Source organism: Patagioenas fasciata, chromosome 3 (assembly GCF_037038585.1).
Source record: "Patagioenas fasciata isolate bPatFas1 chromosome 3, bPatFas1.hap1, whole genome shotgun sequence".
NCBI lineage: Eukaryota > Metazoa > Chordata > Aves > Columbiformes > Columbidae > Patagioenas > Patagioenas fasciata.
The window spans coordinates 88,057,053-88,076,227 of record NC_092522.1 but is presented as its reverse complement, the minus strand read 5'-3'; the positions used below and the strand labels follow the sequence as shown (position 1 = coordinate 88,076,227).

At 41.4% G+C, this 19,175-nt stretch overlaps 1 protein-coding gene across 4 annotated transcripts; it reads right to left on the bottom strand.

The window, feature by feature from the left end:
• Positions 1–896: 896 nt before the first annotated feature.
• On the bottom strand, positions 897–18,205 carry AKIRIN2 (akirin 2). Of its 4 annotated transcripts, none has more exons than XM_065834678.2 (5): positions 17,526–18,197; positions 6,417–6,560; positions 5,686–5,820; positions 1,894–1,965; positions 897–1,579 (listed from the first exon to the last, which is right to left on the bottom strand). In XM_065834678.2, the coding sequence occupies exons 1-5, from the start codon at positions 17,725–17,727 to the stop codon at positions 1,569–1,571; spliced, it is 564 nt and encodes a 187-aa protein (XP_065690750.1). In that variant the 5' UTR covers positions 17,728–18,197; the 3' UTR covers positions 897–1,568. The 4 variants fall into 4 exon arrangements, with proteins under 4 accessions (XP_065690750.1, XP_065690749.1, XP_071662885.1 ...); XM_065834677.2 differs by having other exon boundaries at positions 5,686–5,835; positions 17,526–18,194; XM_071806784.1 differs by lacking the exons at positions 897–1,579; positions 1,894–1,965 and adding an exon at positions 1,972–3,020 and having other exon boundaries at positions 17,526–18,205.
• Between the last annotated feature and the right edge of the window lie 970 nt (positions 18,206–19,175).

Sequence of the window (19,175 nt, the reverse complement as noted above, 5' to 3'; positions counted from 1 at the left end):
AGGTTTGGGGAAAGTGAGCAGAAAATATGCTGATATGGTGCCTAATACTGAACCTGTAATCTCACTGAATAACACTAAGAACTAGAGTTCATCACATGGCTTCTCTGGATTCATAACCATCAGCATGAGCAAAGTCATGTATCCACCAGCTGAAGTTTCAATTACATTTCAACTGAAACTCTTCCATTAATTTGAAATGCTACAAAGATCTATTACAGAACAGACTTTCACTTAACCAGAAGCTAAGTTAGACAAGACAACAGTTTATAGTCAAAGGATTACACTTCGAAACTGCTTTCAAGTCCTCAAAGCAGATAACCCAAGTCACTTGGTACACAACACTCCTACCCCACCACAGCACACAGATCTGGACTTGCCAGGTAGTGACTTTTCATTAATTCATGCAGACTCAGAATTGCACAGACAGAAGCAGCCAGCACTGATACAACAGTCTGGGAACAGCTGAATATATCCAGCAACAAACTGTTCAGCCCTTAACACAAAGATAACACAACTTCAGTTTTTCCAATACCCACAGAGTTGCAGCTTGTGGTGCAAGAGCCTGCTCTATCTTATGAACAGAATTCCTTTGATGTGTCACTTAAATCTGCAGGAAAATGAGCACAGCTGCATGAGTCAGCTGTGGCAAGTTAAATCAACAGTTTCTTGTCAGTTCTGGAACAAACATGCTCCCACAACAGGAAACAATACAGCCAATCTAAGGAGGATTTCTTCACCTCTGGAGAATTACTTACATTTTCATCCACCTCCCTTCTCCTGATCTAAAATTCTGATCCACTCACTAGTGCTAGTAAATAAAGTTTTCATTTAAACACTCAGATTTAAGTTTATTCAAACACAGCAAAAGTTCCACCTGCATATTAAAAACAAACAGATTAGAAGTAAATGTTTTATTCTTCCAACTAAATTCCAGTACTACAAGGGCAGTAAAACAATGATACACTGAAAAATTGCAGCAATAAACATTTGTTAAAGACTGATAGAATAAATAAAAACTACAAAAATGAGAAATCATATAAACCCATTCTTAACCCCCCAAAAAAGTCATGGAATACAGAAATGCCCTCCTTCACTATTTCACAGGCAGTACTGTGGGCTATTTGCTTAAAATTGTCCTGGGATTACATTCTAATTTAGCTCTGATTATAGCTTTGTTGTAGTGCACAGTTATGAAAACCACACTAACTTCAGTCAGAAGTGTCATTCTACGTTTTTATTTACACAACCAGTGAAGGGCAACTTCTAGAACACCAGCTTTAATCCTTTACTTTTTCCAACTTATTAACATAAGAAGCCAAATTGTAATGATACAGCAAATGAGGCCACTGGTATTATTACAGGTAGCAAAGGTCCACATCCAGGTGGTATTGACATCAGGGAGCACTCCAAAACCAGTTGCTGCATAAGAGTGGTTGCCACTGACAAAAGCTTGAAATAACCTGTGTTCACAGGGGGAAAAAATATGGCATTGCTGCAAGTCTTTACTGGGACAGCTTGCAACAATAAAACAGGGTGTATAGGGCAGCCCACATATGCAGAAGTGTGATTCATGAAACGTCTGGAAAGAGAAAAAAAAAAAGTTAATGATGGAGTTAACAAATGCCAGCTCTATCACAAACCTGCTCTGGCAATATCAAAACCTGCTTCAAAATTAAAAACAACAGTATGTTATGGGAGACAGGTCTAGATGTTTTAAACAAAAGCTGCATTTTATCTCGCATCTTCCTTCCAGCCTCAGTCTTCTGTATTACCAATTTTAAGTATTTTAACTTGGGGCCTCGCAGAAGCTTAACAGCAAACAATGGCCGTTTAAATTACTGAATGTTCAGTAACTGAATGCTGCTACAGGAACCAGAAGAAAGAGATACTCACAACTGGCGGGCTGTTCTCCATATCGTCGCATGATTTGATCATGCGTGAACTTCACAAATGCGTCATATTGTTCTGCAAGCATGAAGCATTAGAAGTGTGAGTATATTAATTTTGACTCAAGCTGAAAAATATTCAAGGCTACTTTTTTACACATACAGATCATATAAAATAAACACATCCACTAACAGTAGTTTCAAGTGACTTTACAGTTCATAGCTGCCATTTCCTTTTCATCCCCAAGAACAACAATGCAGCACGTCCCCTTAATTCTTTCCCTTACAAACTTTTGTAATGAGAAAGTCAGTAATATGTTCAAAGAGAATTATGCTGCACATAAACAGAGACTTCAATATACCTGACACCTGGCTGAGAATTGGACTCTGTATACTGAAGTAACCAAGCGTGCCCATTTCACAGATCCATAATGGAGGCAAAGCAGTTAAGCAGACATGGCATTAAGGTCAGTGCTAGGGTTGGAAACACAACCTCTCTCTCCTCTCCTATCACTACCAGATGTAAGAAAATTAATGTAATGAAATGGAAACACAATTACAGGAAAGCGATTTGCTATGGAGTTAGAAAATCTTTTTGGTGACCACCAGAAAGTCAAAAGCAAATAACAAACTAAAAAGATGGAATGCTAAGTGACTAACACCTGACTAATTCCAAGCACAAAAGTAGTCACAACAGGAGACACCTAGTTGACCGTGGACTTCATGAAACAGCTACTGTGTAATCTGAAATGAAGTTTAGATATCAAATGCATTAATTTGGCTTTAAACTAAGCATTGATATTTTCCAGAAAGATTATTATTTCCATACACGCATACATACAAATACATTCGCAATATTTTATTCAGTTTTAATATTGCACTCATCAGCAGGATATCACCTTTCAGAATTAGGAAATTGAACAAGGAGAGTAATATCTACCAGATGCCGCTCCTCTCCATTCCCCTTCCTCCCTTGTGGAAAAATACATGTGCAGCAATGTGGGGTGTTCTGACAAAAGGGCAAGGTCAAAGAAGGCAATCTTCAACCAAAAATGCAGTTAGATTTGTAGTGGTTCCTAGTCCCACAGGTTTGCCCCATTAAAGTCCCCATCCTCTTGCAGGGAGGAGCTTCACCTTCGAAGTAAACAGGGTATCAGTAATCAGCAAGTAGTGCAGCAGCAGCCCCAAGCACGGACCTGACCCAACGCTCTAAGGACCTTTCATCCCTGACTGAAGGGGCCCAGGGTGACGACTGCCAGCTCCCCTCTGCCCGCGAGCAGAACCTCTGCCTCCCTGCAGTTCTGACTGACAGCTTTTCAGCAGCCAGGCAAGGATCTTAGCCAAACAACAAAATAACACAAAGAGTAGGCTGTAGGATCTGTTGCCCAGAAACCATTTCCAAAAGTAACAGCAAGCAACTAGAACTTTTCCTAAAAGTTTCTAGAAGGCCAGAAACTAACTTGAAAGTTTCTTCTTTAAAGGTTTAAGTCAACATACACAGTTGTTTTGTTGCATCATCTATGTTAAAGTTATGGCTTTGGAAATTTAAATAATCCACGGTTACTAGAAATCCCCTTTCTTGTAGCATTCAGATTAGGAAAGTTAAGCAATTCAAAGGTAAGAACAACCTACAGGGACCCATTTGAAAATTCAAATCAACACCTGTAAAGATAGTTATACCACTAGCATCCTGTACCATGTATGTTCCAACTATCTATTTTAAGTCAAAAGGTGGCTAAATGCCATGAATACAAATATGATTACTATACCCTATGGACTTGACTTTTACTATAAAAAGCTGTTTTTTACAAACAGAGTCTAGAAAACCTTTAAAGCTACGGTTTCCCTCCTTCACTGGTTTTAAAATCTGCAAAGGATCTTGCAAACCGAAGTTTATGCTAACACAGCGGTTTCAGGTAACAGAGGCAGGAAGAGAAATCAGGACATTACAGTGATCTGAGTTTTCCACTTATCAAACACTCACTCTGCACGAAAGGCAAATCTGCTCATGAAGAACACAGGAGAGGAAAAAAAGGGCTGTATTTGGCTAACTACCTACAATAAAATTATGATCCAGAAACAAATGAGGAAAGTATCTGAGATTCAAGCATTCAGTTAGGTGACTTGAAAGAAGCTATTCAACTGATATTTACTCCAGAATTTCCAGTTACAAACTAGTGAAGTCAATGGAAATGTAAGAATGAGGATCACCTTACTGTACAAAGTTTAGAAAAAGATAATTCTGTCAGCAGAAAGAGAACTGGCTGCCTACATAAGGAATTTCTAAATTCGTCAGTCTCTCTTCCTAAACTCTCATATAATGCTGAAAATGTATTATTTGCTTGATATATGGGAGTCAGTAACATGATCATTCTAATAACTCTTTTGGTCAACAGCATCCTAAGAACAAGTAAACCTAACTCATCTCACTGTAAATCACAACCCTCCAAACAGAAAATATCCCCCTCACTTCCCAAAACCAAAAATTATCCTTTTGAGCCTGACAGAGCACATGTAAGGAACCTGCCAGAGGGGTTCATGCTGTAAAGAACTACAAGTTTGTACTGAGAAAGTGTCTGGAACAAATGTAAATATACCTGGTCTTCAAATGGTTATTATGATCAGTAAGTGAAATGCATTTAAAAGAATGCAAGAAAACGACCTGATTCCTAACATACATAGATATATATTAGAAGAAAAAAAGCTCTATAGAGTCCTAATTTATCAGTCTGAAGCAGGTTAAAAAGAAAAATGCAGAAATGGAACATCAGGCCCAAATCAATAGAAGTATTTAGGACTCTAGTTATAGTTGTAAATAGTTATAGATTTAAGAGAAACTTCCAAGTATAGTAATTTCTTAAACAGCAATGGCAAATCAGGAAGAGAGGCTCAGGTCCAGAGGCAATACTGTCAACAAGCCTGACAGCTGTGACTTTCGGCATGGACACGCCTGTAGAAGGGTTTATTCTCACACCCGAAGAGCTTTGCAAGTTTTAATTCTGGTGTGCTTCCAGGTGGGAAGCAGAACGGTTGTAGGTATTCAACAGCAGGTTTGCTGCCAAAGAGCGCACTCAGATGTTATCATCACACTAAATATTGAATTAGACACCAAATCATACTGTGAAGGCACCTACCTCTGGAGGCAGCAGAATTTAGGTGCTCAAATGCTAGCAAGATTCTTAGAAGTAAAGTAAGGTCATGTTTACAATGCTGACATTAACATGATCCTTATGAAAAGGTAAGTTGGCATCAAGCACCAAAAAGATCAGCCGAATTACATGAAATACAATTCAACACAGAGCATCAGAAATGCAGCTAAACTACTGACACTCAGGCAGATACCAAATACCGCTGGCAGCAGTATAATGCTAAGTACTGGGAAGAGAAAGGGAAATCTCAAGATACTGTCCTCTTGCCAAATTCCAGAAAAAGGAAGTCAGTTCCCAAGCAGGAAGAAAAAAAAATCCTTCACAAAGAGCTGTTAAGCCAGTAAAACAGACAGTCTTTCTGGCAAAAAAATGAGGAGGAAACTATCAACTCAAACATGACAGCAAGAGAAAGTTCTACCTCAAATAAAACCACTGTTTCCTTTGATTAGTAATACCCAGGAGTCATCGTTTCTACTCAAGGCAGCGCAAAAGAAAAAAACTATTAGAGAGACATCATTTTTTCTGTCCTGTATGTATGCAATCTCATTTCTTAACCAGATTAGGTCAGAAAAAGTAGCACAACACAAAAATGAGAAAAAGTTTTAGGCTTTCAAATTCATCTTAACACAGTATTTTGAACTGTAATATACCTGCAAGTTTTGTGGTCAAAATTTCTTCATACTCTTCACGGATTTTCTCTTCACGTTCTTTCAGCAAACGTTCACAGATCATTCCAACTTGTCTGAGAGTAAACAGGGGCTGTTCTTTTTTCAATGGTGATGATGCTGCAGATGAAGTACCTAAGATTAAATATTTGGGCACACCAATTTACATTTACAAGTAGTTCAGAACCATTTTTATAATCAGTTTTCTTCACATCTTTTATATTAAAGGAACTTTACAAGACATTTGGAGAAGTCTTGCTCTGCTGTCTGAACACTCTTAAGTTATCATTAAGGTGAAACTGGACACACAAAAGGAAAAACATCTGCAATGGACAATAAGCACGGGTATCAAAACACCAGGAGTTTTACACAAGCACTGTGAACACCATTTACATGGCAGTTGCCATGTACAAATTTATAAGCTTCTGTTTTATGTAAAAAGTACAGTACCGTTTTGCAAAGACAGGTGCTTTGCAGAAGCCTATTACAGTGTCAGTGGCAGGGTATGCTGACTGGTATCTTGAAAACAAAGCAAGCTTTGTTGTCCTACTGATTCTTAAAATGAAAAGCTACAATCTTGCATCTCAATTCTAGTATTGCCAAAAAATGCAACAGTAATTGGCGAGAACATGCCATAAACCACCAGATAACTAGGGAAAATTATTTATGCAAACAGCCTAAGAACACACAGCAGAATCACAGAATTTTCTGGGTACCTGGCAAAGCTGGTCCAGTAAGGAGAAATGCATGTGGCTGTGCATCAGTAGAACAACAAGGATCTGTCTGCTGGAAGCTATTTTCTAAGTGTCTCCTCTTCTGCATGCGTTTGTACTCCTGTTTTATGTTGTACAGAATTTGTTCTAAAAGAAAAACAGTAAGAAAATTAAGCCTAAAATAATTACATTTCAGTATTTCACTTAATGTCATTTCTACTCAAACATCAAACACTGTAGATAATTAACAGAGGATAAAAGCTAGACTCTTAAAAAATGGCAAAATCACCATGTTTTACCTAAGATGCCTACAATGTAGCTAACTAAAAGAAATGTAACTCCAGGCTGTTTTTGCCAGGAGAACACTAGCAAAAATGCAGTTAGTTAAGGTCAGGTATTGGTGCCAGAGTACAGCTAACAAAAATAAACAGCGTAAGGTTAAAATTTAGGAACTATCAACTATACGATATATTTGTATAAAAATTAGGCTACAGAATTTCTACTGGTATTCATCGTCTTCCCTCCATACATTTTATTTGCAATCATTTTCTCCCCAAGACAGTGTTTATAATTCATACAGTTAAGGGTAACAAAAGACTCCAGAATAAAAGATGCATATGAAATACCATTCCTCTCTGTATAGTTACTGGCATTTAGGCAGCAAAGAGGAAGGGAAAACACAATTTAGACAGAATATGCATAAAGCAACTACTGCTTCAATCTCAAGTAATTCAAAACCGACAGACAAAATACGAAAGCTTTCCATTTTTGACAGCCTCAGATCTAGCCAAATAAACACAATGGACAGGTCAATGGTCTCTTTTAAAGGAGTATGGGAATATGTAGATCAGAATTTGATTGCACTGAATAAAATACAGTAAGTGCTTTTAATAATCTCATCTCCATTGTATAATCACAAGGAAAAAAGCAATGCTTGCAACAAAACTATCAATCCTGTATGCCTTCTCTCCAAAATGCCAATGTATTATAAAATACTGAAGAAAAAAAAAAAAAAGCTGTTTATATATATTTTTTTTACAGAGGATTTTCAGAGACTTCCAAAGGCTCCCTCTGTATGAAAATTCTTACTTTCAAAAGTATTTTTAAAAATGTCCCTACAGTATCGGCTTCCACTAGGACTTGTAGGCTTTTGACAGCTTGCCAAAACTCAGATACATACAAATCAATGTGATCATGTCAGAGTTGCAAAGGATTCCACTCACTCAGTACTTTCCTACTCCTGTTCAGCATTTTATAAATACAATACCATGACAACTCCTCAACTAATTTTCAGGTTTGTAAAGAGTACCGTTGAGGTTCCTTATTTGAACGTCTCCTAATAAGCCACCATGTGAAGCAAGTTAACTTCAGCTTATTCAGTCAGTGGCTGAAGCCAATGCCAGACCAAGCAGCAGCAAACATTTGCAAATTCCTAGATCAGCGGTTAAACTATTGCAGTGGTTCTTCAGTACCATAAGTCAATCTGGAGGCTTCCAACTCATAAGAAGAGAGGAAACTGTTTCCAGTCAACAGGAATACCAGCATTTTCAGCAAAGAAGCTGCTTGCTTTGGAGTCTGTCCATTGATGAAGGGCTTGCAGTTTATACTTTTTCAGTCCCATGCCTGCAGTGCTTGTACAATTCTCAGCTCCCTGAAGAGCGATCAATACTTTGATTCAAAGAAGCAACAAATGCCAAAGATATAATAAAGCAGCACAGCAGGGCAATTAAGAGAAAGCAACTAGGGGAAAAAGTGGAGGAAAAAGTACTCAAGGTTGCTGGAGGATTCATGCTTTTTGTAGGACAAGATACATACACTCTAGCATGGTACAGAAATATATAAATTGTGTTAAACCAAGATGCAGTCAAACTTCCAAAATTAAATAGAATTCCATGTAGAATTTGTCACGTGCATACATACTGCATCAGTCAGAGAATGGTCCCACAACATTTTTACTCAACAGCATTATGGTGGGAAAACAATACCTTTCCAAAGAATCAAGTGTTGTTCTAGCTAAAGCAACCTTGCGTAATTTTGAGCGGGAACCAAATTAGCTCATAACATAACATCTGTTCTAAGGCATGTCTACACTATGAGAAACGTGACTGCAAATATTCACACTGTATTTACATTAACTGAAGAACGTAACAGATCACATGCATCCTTCACTACAACTACTTTGTCTTGCACATATTTTCCAAATTCCGCATGAGCTGCAAAAACATCAGCCAAATTTCAAATGTAACAGCTTTGATAAAAATCTTCTCTACAGCTCTCCTTTGTATCCTCTTTTTGCAGAAACATTCTCAAATCCCAGTAACCACCAAACTCTGGTCAATGGATAGAACTCCAAGAGGTAAAACAAAAAATCATCAGCCAGGTTTCCTCCAGCCCTAACAACCCCTTCAAATTAAATAGGTAATAATTCAGAAGAAATGTTCAAACGTCAGCCAGAAGACAAGGAGCAAAAGCAACAGGGGGGCAGTGGAACATGACAGGGAGGGAAAGTGGAGAAATCAAGAACTGAACTTTGATTTTGAGAAAACAGTAATGACTGGGATACAAATTAAGATCTGTACACAAAGGATACACGATTCTATTCCAAATTATGTTGACTAGTAGACACAGAAATCTCAGTGATATCACAGCAACTTAATTTGCTTCTGATTTGTCCACATTTTTTAACTTGCCATCTTCAAATCTTGCTCTGAAAATAAAACTCAAGAAATGCCACTGACAGATACAATGGGAGATCCCCACCCTGACAAAACCACTTTGACATTTTGCACTACTGTAACTTCAGGTAAAGGTATAAAATCAAGCAAAGTGAGGTGGAGGAGGGGACTATTTAAACGTGACAATAGGGTGTCTACATTGCGAACAAGCCACCAGGAGAAAAGAAGTCTGAAATCTGCCATCCTGACTGAACACATGTTGAGCACGCACATAACCTGGTTTGGTAAGCAGTATTCGTCTATCTAGTCTAAAGAAGTTTAAGGCACTACTGCGCAGCACAGGGAACTGGACTATTAGCTCTACTCAGTACCATGCTGGTAGTAGGCAGGATGAATGTGAGAATGACTCACCTCATACTTCCAGATCTCCATCACTTGTAAAATGGAGATTAATAGTCAAGAAACACAAGTTTAACATAGCATCAACATAGGAGTAATGCTTCAAATTAAGCAGGCACATTTTTGCGTTAGCAAAGACTACGCAGACATTTTTATTAGCATGCAGTGGCATAAAATCCATGCCTTTAAACAAAACTACTTCACTGTGAAATGAAATGTAAGCTTGCAAATATTTATGACTGATTTAAAATGAAAATCTGGATGCTAAATTGAATAATTTTGTCTTTTAAAAAACAAAACCCACAAAGCAACAACACACACACACAAACAAAAAACCAACAACCGAACCACAAAAAAAAAAAAAAAATACACAAAACCCCACCACTTCTGGCATTTACAGTTTTGCCTAATAAATCCATAAAAATGTCTGATGGACAAACATATTCTGTTCAAAACAGTTTTTAAAGCATCTCAGCACTTGACAGCAGCCATGAAATATGAAGGCAGTGCAAACCAGACATCTTTTCAACACCACCTATACTGTAGACATCTAACTGTAAAGCTCTTTAAAACTCTGTCCCAGTTACACAAGGCTTGGAGTTAGTAGATCTTGTTCTCCAACCTAATTTTGATCCCAGAAAACCTTCCTGTCTTTTCAAGTTCGGTTTCTTAACCTCCTTTACTTCCAATTAGCTCTGACTATTCTCTCTGCAGTTGACACCTGAATTAAAATACACGTTTAACTGGTGTCAAACACAGGACAGGGTTTTTTTATGTGTTCCTCAATGTGGAGGCCCAAATTGCCTTTTTCAACAATGACGTGCATTTTAATTAAAAATTATTTTATACATAGAAATTTACAATCTGAAAGTCCACTCATTAAAGAAAACCTAACCTAAGTGAACTTCTCAGAGACTATAAAACTGAAGAACTTGAATCATATATATATTAGGACTCACTAGATATTTTAAATAAAGACTTGCATCCACCTTATAGGTAATGAAGTTCGAATCAGACATTGTACATCAGGCAATAACATTTTTAAGATGACAAACAGTATCTTTAATATGTCAATAATTAAACATACATCACTGTGACCTATCCTCAGTTTATTTTTAATTTCACTTTATCCCCTGTGTTCAGTGTTTCCTACTGGTTAGAGGTACCTCTGAAGGCAAAGGGCTCACTAACGGGAAACAGCAGACAGACATGCTGAAAGTGAAAATCAGGCCAGATGAATCTGGGGTACTACCAAGAAAAAGCCATGCAGTAACACACTGAAAGGAATTAGTACTTCATAAATGACATTTCAAATTCAAGATGACTATGAATCCTGGTCAGGTATGCGAGACTGTATTATATGCCCCTTCACCTCCTTCAGGTTCAAGGCTAAAACAAAGAATGACAGATTAAGATGGCTACTATCTTCAACATGACCACTGAAGGCATATGAGACTCAGTTAAATACATCTGAATATAATGAAATGCATCAATACTTTTTTATTTTAATCTACAGCTCTGTGTACTAAGAGCATAAAGTTGAGTACATATGTTAATGAAACACTGCATTAAGATGAAGGACAGCATTAACATCAGTCTTTCAGAATTTCAGATATGGCGAAACCAAACTGTCGCATTTCAGCTGCTTTCACACCCAGTGAAGAACAGACGAAACATGAAGGGGGCAATTCAGAATTCAAGTTTGATATCTGAAATATGATCTGTCACACTAATGGATTACAAAGCCAAATATTCATTTCCAAAGAGTGACATCGTCTTCTTACTTCCTTTAATTCATGATAAAAAGACAAGCTATTCTTTTTCAAAGTTCTGTCATCTAATTACTTCATCCTGACCTGTAATTACCTAGAAATTATGTAGAAGGGAAACAGCAGTTCAACTTGAAAAGGTAACAAGGCAAACAATTATTTTCTCCATTTTAATAACTGCTTATCAACTATGAGGGTGCTGATTGTTTCCCCTGAAGGATTTTTTTTTTTTTTTAATTTTGTCTTTATTTTTAAAGCTACCTATCTCTCAGTTCCTGGTTTCTCTCATTTAGCTGAAGGAAACTGGCAAAACACGAAGGAAGGTGACTCAACAGACTGAAATCAGAGTAGCAGTTTTCTTGGCCTGAAATGGAACCTAAAGTTCAGGTTTCAGTTTGCAATGTCACCATTCAACATATGCATTCAAACCTGAACCATGCCCAAGATTTCTTCTAAGTGAATCAATCAAACACTATCCTGATGTCAACAGCATACATCTTCAGGGATTTTCAGCTCCTGTTAAAGCAAAACTGCTTCACTGTCCTAGTTCAGATTTATAACATTTCCATTAGGCCATCACCCTTATTCAACATTTAGTTGATGCTACCACATTCCTAGTTTTGGGTCTCCCTAGCAGACTACACAACATTAAGAAGCTAACTTCCCCAAAAGGCACCATTCTAGCAGAGCAACAGGCAACAGCGTTATTCACTTTTTATATTTACTTAACCATGGAATCCACAGGCACAGACAGAAATTAAAATAGTCCAGATATTGCTCTTACTGTCTTGCTTTGGTCATAAATATCAATCACTCCAGTTGTGTTTCTTAATTAGGCATGGCCTGTGAGACTTCAGTAATATAACAGAATGTATACTTCTGGAACTCACGCTCACCTCAGAGGAACACGTTCTAAACACCTGAGAGAACACTGATAACAGGAACACAATGACGCTTGACTGCCAGCATATACAGCTACAGAATGGACAGAAGCAGCTTACAATAGTCTCTGTGGCACACAGCTGGCCACCTCGAGATCCAATTACTCAAGGTCTCAGGCTGATGAAGGTTCTGGTTCTCCCACAAGAAGTCAGTTATTCACATATGCATTAGCTAATTCAGCAAATGTGATCTCAGGAAATCCCAGTTCTCCTGATCAAGAGGTTGAGGAATGAAAAATAAATCAAGGAATGCAAAATGTATTAGACACAGCAATTTTATCTTTCTCTTCACATAAAAAATGTCACATTGCATATATCAGTCTTGCCACTGAAACAAAAAACTGCTTCAACATTTTATGACATTTATGACCAAGGGTATTTAACATTCATAGTCACCACAGACATCCATGTAGAAATCTCTCATATAAATTAAATTATCAAATCCAGATGCAGCCACGACACACTTTTTCTTCTGCCCTTTTTTTTTTTCCCTTCCAGGGTGGGAATGTTTTGTTTTTTAAAAATCCTAATGATTTCTGCAATACTGGAGTACAATGAGAAACTTCGCATCTTGCCAAGTTAATTTAGCAATAAACACACATGAAGATAAATGTTAACAAAACGGAAATTAAGCAGAAAGAGATGCAGCACCACTAATATGTCATATTCCAAAGCCATTAGCTCTGTTCAAGTCAAACCTGGACATGGCCACTGTCAGACCAATTTTCAGACACTTTCAGACAAGTAGTTCAGTTTCTTCAAGAGAGCAACTGAAAGGTCATAAGAGGACAGCCTACAGGGAAGACTTAACAGCTCTTCAAAAAGGTCAAAGTAATTTTCTTGCATTAACTTCTAAAATTTGTGTTAATTAGATCCATTTTTTCCAGATTATTCTGGAAAAGAAAAAGGTATAAAGACAAATTTATCTACCTTCTGTTCGTACACAGTCCTTCATGAGAGAGGGACTTCTACAACCAACTCAATTTGCTGTCTTTAACTAGAGGTGTTTACCACACAACTGCCATTAGAGCTGCAAATACCAATTATGCATACTTATGACTAAACACTGCATTGATTCAATACTTTCTATATTCTGTCAAATCTGTGACATTACCTCTGCTTGGGTTTCAACCAGCGACCCATGCTGCAGGCCTGTTCTCAATAACCCCACCCACTACAATTCTTGGTTTGCAACATCAGTTCGTTGCTGGGGAAGTGTTGAAGCAGATGAGTGTTTCAGATGGAAGACAAACTGCATGTGCAGATGCAAAAGTTTGTGGATTTTTAGCCATTTCACAAAGTGTTTTTAAATACATTATTTAGGATTCTACTAATTTCTAGATGCAAGTTAACCTCTGATTTTGGATGAGGAGTACAGAAGAAAGCTGCCGATCTCAGTTTGTCTTCTCAGTCACTACTGATCAAGAACTAGGAGATAAAATAAAATACCTAAGGTCAACACGATCTCTACTGCCTTCACTGCCTTGAACTGTATTTCCCACTGCAGCTTCAGTCTCATAAATACCAAGATATGCAAGCTTTATAACACTGACCTGCCTTTGAATTTAAAAAACAACCTAAGGTTGTTTTTTCTTTCCTCCCCCAGCCAAACATAATCTTTCATCAGGGTAAAACTGCCAAATAATGGTTCTAAAACATCCAGCAGAGAACAGGAAAAAAATACTGCCACCGCTTCCTCCTTTCACCCTCTTGTATTCATTTAACAGCTTTGAAACAGGACAGCACCCTTCAGACTTCAGAGGAAACCAAACACGTACAATGCACAGGCATCCAGACCTGAGTCTAGTTACTCTGATCATACAGAACAGTCTCATTTGTAGCTAGAGCTTATATGAAAGTAAAACTCATCTCTAGTATTCAAGCAGTAGAAAACCTCTTAGAGGAGACACTCTTTCAAAACAGAACTTGTCTTATGCCAGGCAGATATGTTTGGCACCACTTATAGTGAACATAGTTTTAAAAACATAATTCTAGATGCAAACAATGGCATCCAAAAATTAGCAAACATACTCAGAGTATGCTCAAGCCAGTAAACACAATCCCACAGAAAGTATAGATGGTAAAGCCACAATTACAGTTTGGCTGCCAAATGCATTGAGAAACTGGAAGTGACCTAACAGCTGTTCAAATAACCACAAAATATTAAAACACTCTTGTGAGAGATAAATTTCATTTTGAATAAGCTTACCCTCTCTCAAGCAGACATATCGTTTATTTGTCTATGACCACTCTATAAAGACAGCTGCTTTCTCATCTGACTACCACACTGTATTCTTAGCTCTCAGCACCCCCCTCAATCAATCTGTATTCTGCTTCCAGATAATTCACTTCTGAAATTATTAACCATTGGATAAAGGTTCTGGTACTGGTATCCATTTGGTGAAGTTAAACACTACCAGGACAGAGAATCAGATAGAAGAAAAATGCTTAAGAGAGAACTTAAAGTATCAGCATCAGGTTTTATATCCAGAATTGTGATTTCATATGACCATTTATTTTCATTAAACAAAATTCAGGCAGACACTTTTTAAGTGCCGGAAACCTAAGCATTACATTAACAGTCAACTGAATTCTGGCTGTTGTTACTATATTTCTCAATACAAAAACTGAACAAAATGGTGACTCAGTTGGGAACACTTTTAAAATCAGATTGGAATTCCTTTCACACAGAGACCAAGATTTAACTGACCCAAATGTAGACATCCACATCACTAATGATCATGTAAATCCATTTTACAGTCGATGGAAAGCGATACATATTTCTACAGCATACTTTTCCTCACCCTAAGTCAGAGCTCTAGAATAAATAATCTGTTCCTTCCAACTATCAAGAAAACCACAAATTATTAGGTCAGATGCACATTTACAAAAATCAGATCAGATGAATCCCACACAATCTTTCAAGTGGCACCTTTAAAATGAAAAGCTCTATTTTGTTCACTAATGGTCAAAATGAAACATATACAATGTAATAATACCCCTCAATTCAACTGAAAGTAAAAACTAGGCAATCTGCTTAACACATTTGTACTAGCACTGTATAAAATCTTTATTTATTTCTTGTAACAGAAACCATAGAGCTTTTAAGCAAAACCCATGTAAATGTGCACAATTTATAAATGTTTCGAGTTATGCTGAAAAGCATTCCAGTGCTGTAAGGGACATTTTGATTCACTATCCTTCACTTTTCATATTATACAAAAGACTTACATAAAACACACCCTTGTCAGCGCAGAATCACCTTTTCACATGAATTGCCTCCTGCACCTCTGATTTTCTCAAGAGATAAGGCCTGTTTTTGCTTACCTTCAGTAACATTTTAGCTTTTAGGAGCTTCAGGATCCTCAAAGTAGGAGTTTAGGTATTACTTCAAATACTGCTGTAGGTTATCTCTGCTGAAAATGTTACTGATTTGTATCCTTTCAGCAATACATATTTACTGGCCAGATAATATTTGTATTAAACATTCGTAACCTAAGATCTCCAAATCCCAAAGAAACAAGTCCAAATAATACCTTGCAATGAAGCTATGCCTATATTCTAAAAAGAATCAAATGATTTCTGATTTTAAACATCTCGAAGTATATGTAATGCCTCGCTGTACCAGGGAGTGCCATCCATCACAATCCTCATCCCAGACCGCTGACTCATTCAAGATCTTTTCCTAGAGGTGCAAAAAACCATCAAGGCACTGATGCCAAGTGTTAAGTACTTTGTACGCCCTCTATATATTTCCTCCTTAGCGTTTTTTATTTTATTAAAACCTGTGAAACACTATATGCTGCTATACAGTTTTCAGGACTAAGACTATTGAAACAAGGCCCTGTCCTACGTGGAGATGGCAATTTGAAAATACATTAAAACTTACTGCTCGGTCACACTAGCAGTAATCCATGGCCAACTTTTGTATAAAAGGGAGTACCAAACACAACAGCAGGAGGAATTCAGCTGCAACAACTGCAGAGGGCTTTTTTTCCTGCACACAAAGGACACGGATCCATACCTTCAGCACCACAGCCACTCATGGCTGTGGGCTTAGCCATTCTGAAGTGCATTACTGGAAGCTGCCCACCAGACTAACCAAAGCCGGGGCCAATCAATCCTACGCGCTCGGCCAAGAATCATTCCTTTCTTCTCTCCCTACTCGCTGGTGAAACGAACTCGGTTGATTTTTAATTGACAACAATTACACAAGCAGAACTGGAGCTCTCAGGGCCACTGGTTGACTCATCTCTCACACGTTAAGAATGTAAAAGGGTTTCGTTCTCGCCAAACATCTCCGAGACGAGGAGACTGCCCGATTCCATTTTATCTGCCCCAAAGGCAACTCTCACCCTTGCACACAATCGCTTTCATCGCTCGGTTTTCCTGCGAAACTTTTAAGGATGCCACAGAATGGGTCATCCGGGACGGCGGTACGCTTTAAGGGACTGGGAGCGGAATTACCCCTTTGTTTTATCTGCTTTTGCCTTTTCCCACTGGCGTTTTGCGGGTGATTGATGACAGGCCGCGTTCCCCGCCCTCCCTCTCTCCCACCCCCCTCACCCCCCCTACCCACCCCCCCGACGTCTGAGCAACGGGAGGAGCTGCGGCCGCCTCGGCTCGGGCAGCGCTCGACCCACCGATAATGGCTGCAAGGGATCGAAGGGGGCCCCACCGAGAGGGGCTCGGGGCTCAAGCTAGGAGCGAGCCCCAGCGCCCCCCCCGCAGACTCCGCGGTCACCGCCCACAGCGTTTCCGCAGCTCGACTCGCCCCTGCGGCTCTCCTTGCCACATCCAGGCACCCGTGGGAGAGGGGAAAAAAAAATCGCCCATACCCGTCCCCGATGCGAGGAATGCCGGCTTCCCCTTTCCTCGGCACCCGATCAAGCCTCCCCCACTCCCCACCTCCCTTTCTCCTGTCTCCCCCTCCCGACCCCTCTCCTGTGGCCACCCGCCCGCATCGGCTCAACCCACCCCCCCCTTCCTCCCCGTCCCTCCTCCCCCTCTCTTGCTGCAAACGGCCATTTCTATTGTGTCTCCGCCGCGGCGGTGCCAAGCTGAGCAGGGATCGCCCCGGCCCCCGCCACTGCCAGCCACACAGTCCAACAGAAAATGGCTGGAGAGGGACGCGAGACGCACCCAGCCCTGCTCTCTTCTTCCTTCTCGCTCCCTCCCCGGCCGCCTTGGCGACCCCCTGCCCTGCGCACCCGCCGCCCCCCTCCCTGCCGAGGTCCCCTCGCCGCCGCCCCACACCCGCTACCCCCAGCTCTCCGGCCGCCGCCGACACGGGGGGGCTACCGGGCACGGCGGGGCCGCGTCCCTCACCTGTGGTGAGCCGGGACGACACCTCTCCGAAGGGCGAGGGCTCCATGCGCAGGTATTTCTGCGGGGAGGCGGCGGCGAAGGAGGAGGAGGCGGCAGCCGAGGCCGGGGCTGACAATGGCGCACATCGCCTCCGCTTCGGAGACGCCGGGCTCAGCAGCGGGTCGAAATCCAGAGTCCTTTTCAAAGTGGCGCCGCAAGCCATGGCGCGGGGCGGCGGCGGGGCGGAGGAAGGGTGCTCGGAGCGAAGGCCAGGGGAGACGGCAGCGGCGGCGGTGGTAGCAGCAGCCTGCCCTGCCCAGAAGCGCCTTCCCCGCTGTCTGGGGCGGGCTGGGGGGGAGGGAAGGGAGGGCGGCGGGGAAAGGAGGGGGGCAGCTGCGTCAGGGCCTCCGCCGCCTCCCTGTCGGCCTCTCTCTGGGGAGCGGCCCCGGATCCCACAGCGGCTCCGGCTCGGCCGGCTAAATCCCCGCTCTCACCACTCGCCCTACCCTGGCTGGGCCAATTCCGCCCGCGGCCGGTGGCGGGGCAGGAGCTGAGCCGAGGGGCGCGGGGCCGGGCCCGGCTACCCGATCTGGGGCGGCCGATGACGAGCGATGGCGGCGGGGCCCGGGCGGCGGTGGCAGCGGCGCTTCCCTCTGTGACTCCCACACCAGCAATATGGCGTCAATAACAACGCCGCGGATTCAAAAACCAACCCCCCGCACTGCGCCTGCGTTCCAAGGGCGGTGGCGGCCGCAGAGGCTCATGGGACTCGTGGTTTCCCCGCCCCGGCCCCGCGGCTGGGCGGCGGGAGGCCGCAGGGGCAGCAGGACTACAAATCCCGGCGTACCCCGCGCCGGCAGCACCGGTTTCCGGGTTCTGATTTAAATCCCTCCTCAGAGGCTGCGGTTGTGAGGGATGGCGTGGTGGTGTTTGTGGGGGGTGGTGCTCAGCTTCGGCGGCGGCTGCCGGATGCCTTCAGTGCCCTGACCCTGTCCTGGGCAGAGGGTTGGGGGGCTCCCATCAGGTCCAAGGGATATAAAGGGATCGGGAGCCCCGCGGCCTGGCTGGCTGCGGCCGACGGCCTCCTGTTACCTCAGGCGCCGAGCGGGTTCACCAGCGGCTGTGTGTCCGCAGGGCGCTTGTCTTGTGTGTGAAATAAGTGCGTTTAGCGGCGTCCGCGATGAGGGGAGAGCAGGGAGCCTGCAGGAATCTGGCGTGCGAAGCGGGTGGAGATGACAACTGAGGACATGCCAAAAAAGGCCCTGCGATGCTAGGAGCTGTATCTCGGTGTAACCAACTGATTTCCGTTAAGTTGTGTAAAAGGCTTCTCTTGCTTAAGGAGTGTGGTGAGGGAAGAGGTTCAAAGAGCTGCAGCTGCTTGTGGGAAGACCAGTGGGCTTCTTCCCGTTCAGCTTCCTAGTGGAAATAAACTGTGTCACAGTTCGTCCTCGTGGAAAAGCCAAAAGGAGTCAACAGGCCCTGAAATACATGCAGCCTCCAGCTTTTCTAGATCTAATCCTGTTAATTTAACTGTGAATGTGAAGATAGGTTGTCTTTAGAAGGCAAAATGAAGAATATGCCCTCATAAAATTGTAATGCTTTGGTGGTTTTTAATTGTCTGGTGAAATGTAAGCTAGCCTTTCTCTAACTAACCAAACAAGAAAAACACAC